General features: G+C 35.3%; 2 protein-coding genes across 2 annotated transcripts; one reads left to right on the top strand and one right to left on the bottom strand.

Moving 5' to 3' along the window:
- Positions 1–8,862: 8,862 nt before the first annotated feature.
- LOC145618502 (putative pentatricopeptide repeat-containing protein At3g25060, mitochondrial) lies at positions 8,863–11,575 on the top strand. The gene has a single exon (XM_081673279.1). The coding sequence runs from the start codon at positions 9,085–9,087 to the stop codon at positions 11,116–11,118; it is 2,034 nt and encodes a 677-aa protein (XP_081529405.1). The 5' UTR covers positions 8,863–9,084; the 3' UTR covers positions 11,119–11,575.
- Positions 11,576–11,947: 372 nt separating this feature from the next.
- LOC145617886 (uncharacterized) lies at positions 11,948–16,565 on the bottom strand. Its single transcript, XM_081672645.1, has 2 exons — positions 15,597–16,565; positions 11,948–12,531 (listed from the first exon to the last, which is right to left on the bottom strand). The coding sequence occupies exons 1-2, from the start codon at positions 15,880–15,882 to the stop codon at positions 12,167–12,169; spliced, it is 651 nt and encodes a 216-aa protein (XP_081528771.1). The 5' UTR covers positions 15,883–16,565; the 3' UTR covers positions 11,948–12,166.
- Between the last annotated feature and the right edge of the window lie 190 nt (positions 16,566–16,755).

Below are 16,755 nucleotides of genomic sequence, written 5' to 3'. Positions count from 1 at the left end.
ATTTATATTACAAAATTGATAATAATAAATCGTATAGGAATGGATAATGTTTGTACCATGCAAGGTACCCACGCCTGTAGGAACCACACACTAGCTCACCTCCCCCTCCCTTTTTTTTCCCTTTCCTTCCTCCATTTCCCCTCCCCTTCTTTTCCTTCTTTGCTATCCAAACAAAGCGTAAGTCTATAAAAGTGTCTTAGCTTAATTAATTAATAGCAATATAAAGACTTAACCTAAACCTTTTATTGATTTTAATTGCCGTTATGCAAGTTAAAAGATACTCGTAAAAAATAGCCAATACATAAGTTAATTAAAATAAACTAAACTTTCTATCAGTTTTATTGTCATCATTATAGTTTTTTTTTTTTTTTTTTTTTTTTTTTTTTGGAGAAAATCATTATAGTTTATTTGATCGTGTTTTTAAAACATTATGCATTACACCTTTCACTGAAAACAAGAAAATATCATAATTCTTACTGATTAAATTTTAGTACTAAGTCCAAGCGTTTGCAATTAAGAAAGTTCCAGAAAATCAAAAAACCATTATAACTATTTTAAAAAAAAAAACTCTTTCTTGATTTTTCAACTATAAAAGTGTTTTAGGCGTATGTATATACAGAGTGTTTAATTTTTTTTGTATAATTTTTTTATTATGAGTTAAAATTTAATCCTTACATGCATATCAACGTCTAACAGAAAGTCGTTATTGGATCCTAAAACATACGACAACTAAAGAAAGGTACTCTATGTTTGTTTCTTGATAACCAACGAACTTAACAGAATAACAGGCATAACTAACTAGATACTTATATCAAACCGTTATGGATACCTCTGGTTATATTATGTTCTTGAACATGTGGTGGGAGCATTTCTTGTATCCGTATTTACCTAAGGTTGTTGTGGAATGTTGTTACTCCACTCGTTCTTTCCAACAATATTTACTTGGAAAGGTATATAAACGTCAATGACGAATCTAGCTTTTTTTTTTTGTTAATAAGTGGGTTCAAATAATATAAACAAAGTATATAAAAAATATTTATAAATTAACAAATTACGTGAAAATTATATATATATATATATATATATATATATATATATATATATATATATATATATATATATATATATATATATATATATATATATATATATATATATATATATATATATATATATATAATATATATATATATATATATATACATATATATATATATATATAATTTTAAATCAACATATATAATTATATGTGTTGGTACAGAATAGATACTAAATTACACATAATAAATTAAGTGGGTTGATTGACTATATTTTTGTAAAAATCGATTATCTTTTAAATCAAATAGCACATGTTTTTGTAGTGTACTTGGAGCTATGATCTTAATTGTTAGAATTTACCTAATAATATTAGGTAAATGTCAGAAAATTTTGTGTAGAACTACCCTAAAGATAGGGTTATTTGTGAACAACTACCCATTTTTTTTTTTTTTTGAATTACCAACAAGTTTGAAAAATTTTGGGTAGCACTATCCATTAATATTTTCCGTCCAATTAAAACGTTATTTTGGCCTAATTTTTCACTTTTATCAATTACAGTGGCCAATTAATGCAAAAATAAGCAAAAACACCAATTCAATTAAACCCCCAAACCTTAGAAATCAAAATCCCCAAATAATACTAAACTCATGAACCCTAAAATGAATTCTAACTAAAACCCTAATTAGATTAATTAAGGTAAATAAAAACCTTTATACATATTGGGAGAGTTAATTGGGTGGCAAAAGTGAAAAAAGTGGGCTCCGGTAACGTCTTAATTGGACGAAAAATTTTAATGGGTAGTGCTACCCAAATTTTTTTTGGGTAGTTCTAAACAAATAAATTAAAAATGGATAGTTGTTCACAAATGACCCTATCTTTAGGGTAGTTCTACACAAAATTTCCTAAATGTTATGAAGAGAACATGAAAAATTCTAGAATTGGAGAAGCAACAATTGAGGAACCCAACCTGTTTTAATAATTTATTTACATACTCAAAGTTTAATATAAGATATTTGTTTAGATTTCCCTTTTCCACTTGAATTGTTTTTTTTTTTCATTTCGAATGAGGTACAAGACCAAGAAAGAAAGCAAACATACCAAAACAGAAAACAAAAGAAAACAGAACCTAGCAGCTAAAGAAATAAACTACGGAGGGACAAAGTGTGGCAAGGCCACACCCCTTGCATCCTCCTCTAAAATACAACTAAAAACTACCGGGAAATTATTAATGAATTCTAATTGAGAGTCTTGAATGACTCCGCGGTTGGCCAACCAATCCGCCGCCCTATTCCCTTCACGATACACATGAGCCACTTTGACTTCCCATCTTGAATCATTGAGCATACTTCGGCAGTAGATAATGTCATTGATGTTCTCCCCCTGTGGCACTTCTTCTTTGTGTAAGGTTTGGACACATGCCAAATTGTCCATCTGAACTTCAAGTTTGTCAATTTGCAAATTTCGTGCAATTTCCAGCCCTCTTGTTAGAGCCAAAACCTCTCACCTGAAAGCTGTGCAGTACCCAAAATTGCTAGCAAAGGCTTTAATACACTTTCCTGTATAATCTCGAATGAGAGCTCCACCTCCTGCTGGCCCAGGGCAGCCTTTCGAGGCCCCATCGCAGTTTAAGGCATACCATCCATACCCAGGTTTGACCCAACTTACACTTATTTCTTGCCTTGGTTGATTGCTGCTGCTACTGTCCTCTACATTACTTGCTAAAGCTCTTCTTGCTTCATCATATCTCACCTATAGAAATGCACAAAAATCAATTGGCAACTCATCTCTTCTATTGAAGATATAGCAGTTACGCCACCTCCATATCCACCACAAAGTAACCCCAAAATACACAACCCAACTATCTGCATCATCTTGGTCTGGGTTCTTCGTGTTCTTGACTATCCATTCCTTCATATTATCACTATAAAATTGATGGTACACTGAAGGCAGAAGCGTTTTTTTCCACACTACTCTCGCAGCTGGGAAATCTCTTAACATATGGAGGTTCGTTTCCTCTGCTGCTCCACATATAAAACAGCTAGGATCTGCAGTCAAATGCCTCTTGAACCTGTTCAGATTGCCGAGAAGTCTCTCATGGCAGGCCGGCCACATAAAGGATCGAATGCGTTGCTGAACTGGTGCCTTCCAAATCGCTTCCCAGCATTATTCCTTATCAATAAACTCAGTGCCATGCTTCATTATTCTTATAGCCGATTTAATTGTAAATCGAACCTTAGCCTCATCCTTCCAATAAACCAAATCCCCCAAGTTTGGATCCTTGCGCACCACATGATTTTGAATAAGCTTCAACGAATCAGCATCTAGAGAAGGAGAGAAAACATTCCATCGCCATCCACTATCCTCTTCCCACATTTCATTAACCGTTGCTCCTGCCAATTCCTCTGGCAAAGGTTGAATAACCAGATCAGACAGTGGTTTGTCAGAGCACCATTTATGATCCCAGAATAAGGTTTTTGTTCCATCACCTATAGCAACCCGTGCTCCTTAGTCCTTCCCCCATAACCTTGGCATTCTCAGTTATTCCACTCCATACATTCGACATTCCAATCTTTGGCTCGAACATATCAATGTCGCATCTCCCTTTACAATATTTAGCCCTTAAAACTCTAGTCCACAAAGCATTAGGCTCTGCAAGAACACTCCAGCCCAACTTTGTTAGACATGCGGCATTTGCTTGCTTAGCTGACATTATCCCAATACCTCCTTGATCCATTGGTTTTTGCAACATTTCCCAAGACAGTAAATGAACTTTGCGTTGCTCATCACTTCCACCCCATATGAATTGCCTCGTTTTTTTGTCAATTTTATCACATATCCCACGAGGGATTTTTGCAATTTGCATAGAATACAAGGCCATTGTCGAGAGAGTGGACTTTGAAGTGTTATCCGACCCGCAAGAGAAAGATACTTCGACTTCCATCCTGCTAACCTCCTATCAATCTTCTCACATAGATGGTTGTAAGTCTCCAAAGTTACTCGGCTAGTCAAGGTTGGCATCCCCAAATACATGCCTAAGTCCTTTTGAATTGTTTGGTTGTTATTTGTATCAATATACTATTAGATGTTTGTTATGTATTTTAGGTTAATTTCATTATGAAGCTAGTGTAGCTAGGGTATGTTCACTTCAGCTTAATTTCAGTTCAGTTCAGTTCCAATCAGTTCAGTTCAGTTCAGTTCAGTTCATTTCAGCTCCTAATTTCCTTCTCTCATAAAATATTCATTTCAGCTCTATTCAGTTCAGTTCAGCTCCAATCAGTTCAGTTCAATTCATCTCAGTTCAATAAATGTGAATAGACCTTTAGTCAAGCTTACGTTATTGTTTGGTACCTTGACTCGTTGGACTTGCCTGGAATATTATGTATCTTAGGGGTTATGTTAGATCAAGTAATATAATCTTTTTTAAGTTATGCTACACAAATAGGGTAACTTTTGCTCATTTTAGGGTAACTTTATAAGATATATACAATATTTATTGTAAATCTGATTTATTTACAAGTTTGTCTTTAGAATTCTGGATATAGTCAGGAAGTAGAGTTTTGAGATAGAGAATTTCAATTAATATCGACATAAATAAAAGTTACGAAGTATTTATGCTTTATTGATAAAAGTTAACCAAAAAATTATAAAAGTGACCTTAAATGTGATAAAAATGATCACGATGTATAGTACATTACTGTACATCGGATGTATACAAAATTTACTCAATTTTAAAATTTAACGGAAACTTAATGATGTTATTAATAAGGGTGTTTAATACATTATTATCATTTGTCAAAGATAGTTCATTCAAAACTTTACAAGGGTATGCGGTGCTTTTTTTAAAACCTCAAATGTAGACGGAACAATTTCACTAAATACAATAGTTACTTATCCTTAGCTACCAAGGTAAAAAAAAAATGGCTTTAAAAAAAACAAATAAAAAGTAATTGAACGACCAAACTAAAGTTATCACACCTAGAGATGGCGATTAGGGTGTCCGGGTAGGGTTCGGTGAGGTTGAGTTTATTTTAAACTTGAGTCATACTAAATTATTATATCCATGCGATTCAAAATCTAATTAAATCGGGTGTATTGAGGTCAATTTTGAGTTGGATCGGTAAAGTGAGATTTTGACACCTCTAAATCCACACCTCATGATCATCAATAGAACTCCATACAAATCCTTTATACTATGTACATTTAAATAACTAAATTAATCATAAAATCAAGAAAATTCCCCCATGATTTTTAATAGTACTCCATTATCAATTCAACTCCACTACTACTACCACTACAACAACAACAACAACAACAACAACAACAACAAAACCTTAGTCTATAATAGTTTACACACTTTTTTAAATGCGTTCGTCGATGTATAACTTCAAATAATAATATCTTTGATTATTAATGACAACAAAATATAAAAATTTGATGACGGATCAGACAAGACCCCACTTAACTATCTTTTCTGTAAAAATAAATCTCAAAATAAAAAACAGTAACTTATGTGAATAGTAACGAAAATCATAACATGTCAAAACTTGAATAGAGGAAACTTATACTTTTTTTTTTAAAGGTAATCCTATCATTAGTTAAAATCCATGCGTTAGCACGAACACATCCTAATGATCTACTCTAGAGTGCATGACTTTTAAGTGTTAACCATATGGTCATGGTTTCGACTCCCATTTCAGACATTCTAATGGTCCTCATAAATAAGCTCCTAAGTCCAAATTATTGTGGACCAGGTTAACGCAAGAGTTTCTCATTGACATAAGGTAAATAAAGTGTGAAATCGAACTTCATATAGAGTTTAGGGCATACAATTGATCTCCTTCACATTCAAGAGACGCATGACACATCAAGAATTTTACAATTGTCAACTCATATTAAAAAACGGTAATTTCAATTGTATATTTTATCTTTTCTAGGGATTCCAACACTCGGTAAAGCTAGTCATTTGAGAAGAATTATTACTGATGGTCTTTATGCTCTATGTTTGTTTGTGTAATATTTTATTAAAACTATTTGCATATAGACGATAAAGGTGTTGGATGTTGTGTAATTGTGTAATGTTCTAAACTTTAGCTGAGCTAGTTTGATCTAATGATTAAACGGTAAAAAGATATTGAATTCGATATAGAAATATAAATGTCCTATGAATTCTAAATAGGAAATTAAAACAAAAAGAATTAGAGAGAGGAAAAGATGCATTTAAATATTGAAATAAACCTAACTTTTTAAATCATTTTAGGGGATTCGAGACACAATTATTACAAGCCTTTAAAAATAAAATGGCAAATATATAAAAATCCTTATATTATTCATAAGAGTTTTCTTAAACTTTTTAAAAGGTAGAGAGGGATATTTTAATGGAAAAATTGCCCGGAATAATCCCACCTTTAGATTATTTTTAAATAATCTCACCTTTACCCCACGATCTTTTTAAATGGTCCCATTTTACCTGGAACCGGTTATGTAGGGTTTTTTTTAATTTTTTTTTTAAAGTTTAATCACTACAAAAATTTGGCCTTATAGCAACAGGTAAAATCCATTGATAATTGCTAAAATTCCATCGCTGGACATAGCTAGCTACGGATATATCAACAGAATCACTCCGTTGGTAAAAACCTTGTCGCTAAATGAATTTAGAGACGGAAAAAAAAATCCGTCGCTGGACTTAGCAACGGAAAAAAAAATCCGTCGCTAGATATAGCAACGAAAAAATAAATCCGTCGCTGGATTTAGCAACGGAAAAAATGAATCCGTCGCTGGATTTAGCAACGTATTAATTCAGCAACGGAAAAAAAAAATCCGCTGCTAGATTCAGCAACGGAAAAAAACATTTTGGATAAAAAAAAGAGCTGCTATTTGGGTCGAGCTCACTCGGGTCAACCCGACTCGGCTTTCCACGTAAGGCTCCTTGAATCTCCAATCGCAAGAATTGCAATTGGTAGGAGTCGAACCCGTGACCTCAATGTTACATAGTGAAACTCTTACCAACTATACCAAATATTATTTGTTTACTTTTACGCACATAATTGATAATAAATGAAAGAAATTTTAGAGACGGAATTTAAAATCCGTCTCTAGTTTAGAAACGGAATTTAAAATCCGTCTCTAATTTAGAAACGGATTTGAAAATCCGTCTCTAAATTAGAGACGGATTTGAAAATCCGTTTCTAGTTATGAGATGAATTTAACTAACATAATTCGTCTCTAATGTAATATTTTACATAATTAGTTTCAAAAATTATTTAGAGACGGAATCAAAAATCCGTCGCTCATATTAGCAACGGAAAAAAAAATCCGTCTCTAACTTAGCAACGGAGAAAAAAAATCCGTCTCTAAATTTAGCAACGGGAAATAAATCCGTTGCTAATTTAGCAACGGAAAAAAATCCGTTTCTAATTAAGAGACGGATTTCCAATTCCGTTGCTAAGTTAGCGACAGAATTTTTAATTCCGTCTCTAATTTAGAAACGGATTTTTTAATTCCGTCTCTAAATTAATTTAGAGACGGATTTTTTGATTCCGTCTCTAATTTAGAAACGGATAAAATTCCGTTTCTATATGGACATTTTTTTGTAGTGAATTGACACGTGTAGCTATTTGATTGGTCAAAATTAAAAAAAAAAAAAAAAGAAGTTAAAAAAATAAAAAAAACCACCAACGCCACCTAAGCCACCACCATCCCCACCACCACCCAAACCCTAGAACCATATCCCACCCAAACCTGAAACCACCGCAACAGCGCTGACCGAAATTCCACCCAGAAACCCACCCAGCCAACCCAACTCCAAAACCCCATTAACCCATTAACTTAAGACCCTTCGAAAACCACCATTAAAATTCCGAAATTGGGATCAACGCAGAATTGGAGAAGAAGAGTTCGACGAGGCTAGAATCAAGGGACGGGGAGGTTGGTGCGGCCGAAGGGAGACGGGGAGGTCGGCGCGGCCGGAGGGGGAGGGGGACGGGGATGTCAGTGAAGCTGAAATTAGGGGACGGGGGATGGGGGAGGGTCAGCGAGCCTGAATAAGGGGATGGAGGTGGTCATCAAGCCTGAATAGGGGATGGAGGTGGTCGGATTTGTGGGACAACCAGCTTCGGAGGGCGGAGAGCGCGATATCGGTGGTAGGGGAGGGCAGGGCGCGCAAGATCGGTGGCAGGGAGGTCAGGCACGCGAGATATGTGGCAGGAGAGGTGGTTTAGCTGGTGGTGGTTTGTAAAATTAATTAATTTTTTTTTCCTTTTAAAATTTTTTTTAATTTTAATTTTTGGACTAATCGGGTGCCGACACGTGTCAAGCAAACCATTAAAAAAGATCGGGTAGTAAAGGTGGGATTATTAAAAAATAATCCAAAGGTCGGATTATTTTTAGCGGACGGCCCAAAGGTGGGATTATTCCGGGCAATTTTTTCCTATTTTAATTACAAACTTGCCACTTTATACGTAAAACTTCCCGGGTTTGTACCACGTAATAAAATCCCTTGAACACAAAACCTCAATAGAAACACTTGCGTGGACCTGATCCACAATAATATTATTGTGGACCCGAAATTTATGCACACGCAACTGACATTATATTAAACATAGTGACCCTTATTTTTTATATAGTAACCTTACTTTCAACATAGTAACCTTTATTAAAACTTGTATAACGTTTAATATTATTGTGAACTTGAAGTACGGCGTTATGACCCTAATTTTAACATAGTGACTTTTATTATTTATATTGAACTTATAAAATTTTTCATTATAAAAATTAACCTCTAATAGCCTATATATTACCAAAATGACTTTTTTTTTTAATTTTTTTTTTTGACGCATACCAAAATGACTTTTATTTTAAACATAGTGACCTTTATTTAATTATAATGACTTTTTTTTTTATTAATAAAACAACCATAGTTTCTCTAATGTTAGTGGTCCACAATAAATTAGTGTGAACCAGGTCTATTTAAGAATTTGTAAAACCTCAACGGCTTCCCCAAGAGTTCGTTAGGACGTTAGGCGTAAGATCAAACCTTAAAACCAATAGATGTGGTTAACTCAACACCTAATTAAAACCTTACTATCATCCTTTAAAGACAAACCCACGCTTTCAAAAATACATGCCCTTCTCATTACAAGTGGTCTGATCAACCAGAGAAACCCAGCTACCAAGCTCATTTCATCCTATGCTCGAATTGGCGATATCAAAGTTGCACGCCAAGTGTTCGACAAATTGCCTCAAAGAGGCGTTGATGCTTGGAATGCAATGATTGTTGCATATTCAAGAATGGGTTTTTCTAATGAGGTTTTGGGTGTTTATAAAGAGATGATTAATGAAGGAATAAAGCCTGATAGTTCGTCTTTTACTGTGGCTATTAAGGCGTGTGCGAGTTTGTGTGATTTTGAGATGGGGGAAGAGATTTGGCATCAGGCTGTTGGGTTTGGTTATAAAAATGATGATTTTGTTGGGTGTTCGGTGTTGAATTTGTTGTCCAAGGGTGGGAGGATGGTGGAAGCGAAAGCGGTTTTTGGAGGGATGAAGAGGAAAGATCTTGTTTGTTGGACGACTATGGTAACTGGGTTTGCAAAGATTGGACAAGGGATGGAGGCCGTTGGAGTGTTTCGAGAGATGCAAGAACAAGGGATGGTAGGAGATGGGATTGTTATGTTGGGATTGATTCAGGCTTGCACTGATATTGGCGATATGAAGATGTGTCTTTCTATCCATGGGCATTTGATAAGAAGAAATCTTCCGATGGATGTTGTTATATATACTAGTCTTGTGGACATGTACGCGAAAAATGGTCATTTGAGCCTAGCATATAAAATATTTTGTAACATGCCTCAGAAGAATGTTGTTTCTTGGAGTGCTTTGGCTTCAGGCTATGCTCAAAATGGTTTAGCAGGGGAAGCTCTTGAATTGTTGATAGAGATGCAGAGAGTTGGATGCAGACCGGATTTAGCCTCTCTTGTGAGTGCTCTTTTGGCGTGCTCCCATGTTGGCTACTTGAAAATGGGTAGATCAATACATGCATATATTCTTCGTAGGCAAGAGTTTGAACATGTTTCAGCCACTGCTGTGATTGACATGTATTCTAAATGTGGGGCTCTATCATCTGCTCGTGTACTCTTTGATATGATACGCTGTAAGGATGTTATCTTATGGAATACTATGATAGCGAGTTATGGAATTCATGGCCATGGAGAGGCTGCTCTTTCAGTGTTCCATGAGATGATCAAGACCAACTCAAATCCCGATGATGCTTCATTTGCATCTCTTCTTTCAGCTTTAGGCCATTCAGGTCTTGTAGAGCAAGGCCAGTACTGGTTCAATGAAATGATCAACAGATTCAAAATTGAACCTAGCGAGAAACATTATGCTTGTGTTGTTGATCTGTTAGCTCGTGCAGGTAAAGTGGAAGAAGCTCTTGATTTAATAAATTCCATGAAAAAACATGAAGCTGGGATGTCCATTTGGGCCGCGCTTTTGTCAGGTTGTCATAACCACAGAAAATTTTCCGTTGGAGAGTTGGCTGCAAAGAAAGTTCTTGAATTACAGCCAGATGATTCTGGCATTTATTCTTTAGTTGCAAATTTTTTTGCATCAGCGAAAATGTGGAAGGAAATGGCCGAGGTGAGGAAAGCAATGAGGATGGCAGGTATGAAAAAAGTCCCTGGTTACAGCATGGTGGAGGTGAAAGGTAAGCTCCATGCTTTCCTTATGGAAGATAAGAGCCATTACCAATATGAGCACATGGTCATAATAATAGAGAATTTGGACAGTGAGATGAGAGCCATGGGTTATACGCCAAAAACCGAGTTTGTTTTCCATGATCTTGAGGAGGAAGTAAAGGTGAAAATGTTAAGTTTTCATAGTGAAAGACTGGCTATTGCATTTGGTCTCTTGAACACTGAACCTGGGACTAAGTTGGTGATTACTAAAAATCTAAGAGTTTGTGGAGATTGCCATGAGGCGATCAGATATATATCAAAAATTGTCAACAGGGAGATTGTTGTAAGGGATGTAAAACGATTTCATCACTTCAAACACGGTGTCTGCTCATGCGGAGATTATTGGTGAGTCATGACTTCAAGTCTTCAAGATTGTCAGTGCTAAATCTAGAAAAGGTTCAGTCCTTTACCAACTGATCCTTGTTACAGCCTTGAACTTGCTTTGGAACTATAAAGAACAGCTCCTAGCAGAAAGCAGAGGAACTATTCTTGTCTGAAATAGCATTGTTTCGAAAAGCACCTCAAAGTTTTGTTTGTTGATAAAGGATTCATTTGGTAGTAGCCTTGGGAAGATTATATGCTGTCCTCTGACCAAACTTCTCCTGAAAACAATACTATCCGAAGGTGGCTTCTGAAATTGGATCAATTGTTTGCTGAGAATTAAGCCACATTATAGAGAAGTTTTACATTGATCGCGGAGGCTAAAGAGGGTTAATCCATCATTCCTTTATAGATCTCATTGATGAAATTGCAGTGTTACAAGAATCTGGGATTTCCTTGAAACAATTCAATGCACATTCAAAATAGTTCACAGAAAACTTTGAGAGATTTGGACCAATTTCATTACTTGACTTGTGGTTTCTAATTCTGTGGTTCTGGAGACAGTGCTTAGACACGAGTTCTCCTATAGAAAGAGCACAGATGAATTGGTAAACACTGTACAAGTGATTATTTCCCCATATAAAGCGACAAGTGACTTGTAATTGAGAATCACGATTATTTCTTGTAAATTTGACATGAATTTGAAAGTATGTAGTAAGTAATACCAGTAGATTGAAAGAAGTAAATCACTTTAAGCTTTAGTATGGAAATGTGATTGCTTGAAAGTGTAAAATATATTTCGTATGAATGGAAAGAACTGTTTTCATCATACAAAACATATATATTTGCAAAAACAGATTAGCAACACCGACACTGAGCCCATCTATTAACCTGGTTCTATCCCTTCATTCTAACCCCCAAACATCATGCCCCAAAAGAAGGGATATTTGTAATTGTTTCTGTCCAGCTGAATACAGAAAATACAGGTTTTAGCACTGGAAGCCTTAACCATATGAATATCAAAATCAAAATGTTTGTATGGACTTAAATTTTAAATTCTTGTCAAATTCCTTCCATCACCTTTTTTGAACTTGGGTCTGAAGGTTTTGATTATCTTCTAGTAGACGGTCATACTCCAGAAGCAAATCAGCCGCCTGTTTCTGAAGGGCGACTACATGAGCATCAGCAGTCTCGATCGTCTTGTCTTTCTCTTGTGATTCCACCTTTAGCTTCTTTATTTCCTCTGTCAGCTTTGATAGCTCCTTCTGTAGCGTTGTTATTTCCTTTGAAGCCTTCTCCTCCTTCTCCTTCAGCTGTTGTTTTTCTTTCTCAATCTTCTCTAATTCTTCTTTTGATGCTCCAACCTTGCTTCTAATATTGATGAGTTTCCGGAGATAATGGTGCATACGTTCAATCAAGAAGCCAAGAAATAAAGTGAAGCCTGCAAAGAAAATAAACATATTCTTTGTTAGATGTCTAATTAGGTATATGCAAGAAATCAGAATGATATGAGCTAAGGCAACAAATGGCCAATATCACATTTAAAAAGTAGACAGATTAGGAATCCATAAGAACTCACAAAGGTGGACAATTATATGTTCCATCTAACATACAAGATACAACAGCATGAGCAACCTCGAGCAAGGAAGAGAACTATGAGTAGAAATACAGCTGGTAGAACCCAAATAAGAAGCAAATAAAACACCTAGGAAGGCCAGGAGGAAAGAGTGAAACAAATTCCAAATCCATTGAAGCCAGCCGGGGAGATATATACATCATGGTTACCACACATGCTCAGATAAGCTGGTAAGGGGGTTGTATCAGCTTAACCAAAGGTCTCAGGTTCAAGCCCTACGAATGCAGAAGCATTGGTAGGGAGAGTTTTGCCTGCGTTTAGGGTCTAACCCAATTCGAATCCAAATCCAAGGCTTCGGATACCAGATAGTTTCTCTCAAACAATATATATGATTTATACATATAACGGTTACCACCAACTGCTCGGATAGCTGGTGCAGGGGTTGTAGCAGCTTAACCAAAGGTCTCAGTTCAAGCCCTAAGAATGTAGAAGCATTGGTAGAGAGAGTTTTGCCCCCATATAGAGCCTAACCCAACTCAAGCCCAAATCCAAAGCTTCAAATACCAGGAGTTTTCTCAAACATTGCATTATGATTGACCAACTTCTCATTCTAACACAGGACTATGACACTAAGTGGCTACGTGCTGGCATGCTGCTACAGTAACAAGTTGAGAAAATAAGATCCATCAACAAATTCAGATGGAAGAGATTACTATTGGGCACTTATGTTTGGAGCTCAAAGAATAACATATTGTTCCATGTGTTCTCCATTTTACCTCAAGTGTCCAACTCAAATTCTGGCACAGGCACATTAATTTTGCCAAAATCATCCAAAAACGTTCTGGAAATGGGCGTCGAGTGAAGAAAACAAAGAAGCAGCATATGCACTTTCTTTCACCAAATAAAAGGAAAATAGGCCTAAAGGGATAGCTTATTCATCACAAGATGGTTTATTCACCAAAAAAATTCCAAAAGAACAGCAAGTCACCTTTCTCCAGGACCACAGATATTCAAGAACAATTATGTCTAAAACATGCAACTTTTGTGACATCCAACCATCATATCTATCCTCATATTGAGCATATCATTTCGTGTCCATATTGATTCATTGATTGTAAATGTCATATATCTTCAGTAGCATGCTTTAACTAATCCACCCCCCCCCCCCCCCCCCACAAACACAGACACAAATAAAAATAAAAAAGTAAAATTCATGTGACGAGGCATAATTGGTAAACAGATCGGTAATGTTCATTTCTTACATTAGGGAACTATGCAGAGTCTCGATACTAAAATATCTTCAACATGCCATTACTGCAACTAAACTCATTTGAAATGCCATCCAAACTATCAAAAAGTCCTTTGAAGCAGCCAGATGTACAGATGAAAATATGTAGAGTAGTTTACTTGGCTGTATATGAGAACCTCAGACCAACTGTTATTCTACATCAAGTCATATGACTTTCTAGTAATGAGAAAGCATCCAAGGTATAACAGGTTGAAACTGCAAACAGCTAAGATTGCCAACATTTAACACCAAAAGACAATCCACATAAAGCAAGTATTAGGAGCTGCTCAGTTGAGAAGTCATGCGCATATCATTTCCCCTCAAGCTATGCGCATATCATTTCCACCTATAGAAACCTCAGAAAATCAACCTCATTTACACTTGTTTGCGCTAAGAAAAACTCAGAGATCTGCATAATAAACAGACAGTCCAGGTCCATTTTAGATATAAAACTCAGATCCATCCCCTCACAAGTCACTGCACTGTTTAACAGAAACTACTAGGTAACAAAGCCTTTTCCATCTTAAACAACAGAAATTAACTCGAGTTGATGCTTACCAATCTCAACCTATAAGAGCCTTAAACCTTTAGTCAAATGCAGCTTTTGAAACCATAAAGAACAAAGGCCGTATAGGTTGGTGTCACATTATGAAGATTTACTGCAGACTCCCGTATTCATATGAAGTATACATTCTCCCATAAACAGACACCAACCTTTTTAAGCCAAACAAACAATACACCAGAACCTCATTAATAGAAATTCCCAAATACAAATTTCCTAGCATGTCCCAAGATGCTAAATATCAATGATACAAGTGCTCCATGTTAACTACTACGTTTATAACACCGAGCCCCACACTATAACACGGACATAGACATTGCCTTTTATGGTAAATATCCATGAAGAATACATAGATTTTAGGATATTTGGATTGAATCATATTAACCCAATCAATTCGTAATCCATCATTTGATAAAGAGCATTTTACCAGCATACTGGATTTATTGCAACAATTCCTAGAATACTATATTCTATTTCATGATTTCTCCTATGTTTCAAGTAGCATATTAGGTCTCACCATAACACTTGCCAAAGCCCTCCACGAAACTATAACATTTCCATGAATGCATAATCCAATTCAGGAACATTTCCTAAACCACAAGCCCTAATATGTCCCAATTAAGTCACAATTAACTACTCCCTTCCAAAACGCCAAATATAAGCATCATATACCCATACAATCTCCACTATCACACAATCCCATATCATTCAAATAACACAAAGATTATAATAACATCAAAGTCTATACAATTTCCACTATATTACATTCCTTATCATTCAAATCATCAATTACAACATACAACATCAACACAAACAAAGAAATCGAACGACTATAACACATTCCTTATCATTCAAATCACACATTAAAACATACAGCATCAACACAAACAAAGAAATCAAACGAACTATAACACATTCCTTATCATTCTAATTACACATTATATTACATCATACAACATCAACACAAACAAAGAAATCAAACGAAATGGCCCAAAACACAACAACCACAATAACACAAACCAAACCAAATAAAACAAACAAGTAAGTAATTCACAATAGAGAATTGAAGATCATTCATACCCATAAGTGAAGCCTCAAGCAAATGAGTCCTCCACAAAACTTGATCCATAGGTGACATAGTACCAAGCTTATTACCCTTATTTTGGATCTTCAAAATGTTCATCAAATGAAACATAAATATCACAGACATTGTACCAGCAATTGTTTTCACTGTTGCTGGTCCTCTCCCTAATTTCACCTGGTCCAAGCTTTTCATTACAAGCTCTCTTAATGGCCCCACTTTCACTAACAAGAAGAAAGCTACCCCAATTTCTACACAAAGAACAAGGAACAAAAGCTGAATCATCTTCCTCTTCTGAACTTTTTCTTCTTGTTTGAGTTTTTCTGTGAAAATCCACCTTCATGTAAATGAATTACACTCTTATGGAGGAAGATTAACTTCAGAAAACAAGTAATTTTCTTTGGAATCTTATAGAATTAGCATGATTTACAAATATTGAAGGGGTTTTCAACATTTTGCTAAAATTGGCAAATAAATTGTAAAAATTCCCCAATTTGAAAAACCCACCAACATCAAAATTAAATTAAAAAAAGGGTTTATAAAAATGGAAAAAAAAAAAATCCAATCTTTACAAAAAGAAGCTGCTAAAACCCTTTTATAGAAAGCAGGGTTCTTTGAAATTTTGAGATATTAGATCTGTGAAATTTGCAATTTTTAGCAAAGATAAACTGTTTTTCAAAGTTAAATTAATTTTAAGAGAATAAAAATGCTGTTTTAGGGATTAATAGAAGGGTTTTTAGCTTGTGGGTTTGCTTTTTTTTTTTGGGGAAAGGTGCCAAAAAAACAAAGATGATAAAGCCAAAGGGTTTTAGCAATTAACAGTAGACATTAAAAAAAAAAGGAAGTAATTAAGAAGTGAATTACAAGGAAAAAAAAAAAGGAGGATTATAGTAAGAATGTGAATAAAATGATGTAAAATGGATTCCAAGAAAAAGGAGAGTGAGCCAGTGAGGAAGACAGAGTGTCAGAAAGAGTGAAGAGAGAGAAAACCAATTGTTTTTTGGAACAAATTGTACTCTCACTTTTAACATTTGAACTAAACTCGCTATCTATTTTATGTTTGGTCTCCTACTCTCCTTATTAAACTTGTCTTAATTACAGATTAGGGAGTACTTTCTTTTTTAACTAAGTGCAATTACAACACAATAAAATTAGAGA

This window comes from Chenopodium album, chromosome 26 (assembly GCF_948465745.1).
Source record: "Chenopodium album chromosome 26, dcCheAlbu1.1, whole genome shotgun sequence".
Lineage (NCBI taxonomy): Eukaryota > Viridiplantae > Streptophyta > Magnoliopsida > Caryophyllales > Amaranthaceae > Chenopodium > Chenopodium album.
The sequence above is the reverse complement of the archived record's forward strand: the minus strand, read 5'-3'. Positions and strand labels throughout refer to the sequence as shown.

Excerpts from the sequence above, each read along its gene's own strand:
- LOC145618502 (XM_081673279.1), top strand. The coding sequence starts at position 9,085 with ATGTGGTTAACTCAACACCTAATTAAAACCTTACTATCATCCTTTAAA.
- LOC145617886 (XM_081672645.1), bottom strand. The coding sequence starts at position 15,882 with ATGATTCAGCTTTTGTTCCTTGTTCTTTGTGTAGAAATTGGGGTAGCT. Across the intron at positions 12,532-15,596 it reads GCTTGAGGCTTCACTTATGG|GCTTCACTTTATTTCTTGGC; the intron begins GTATGAATGATC and ends TTTTCTTTGCAG.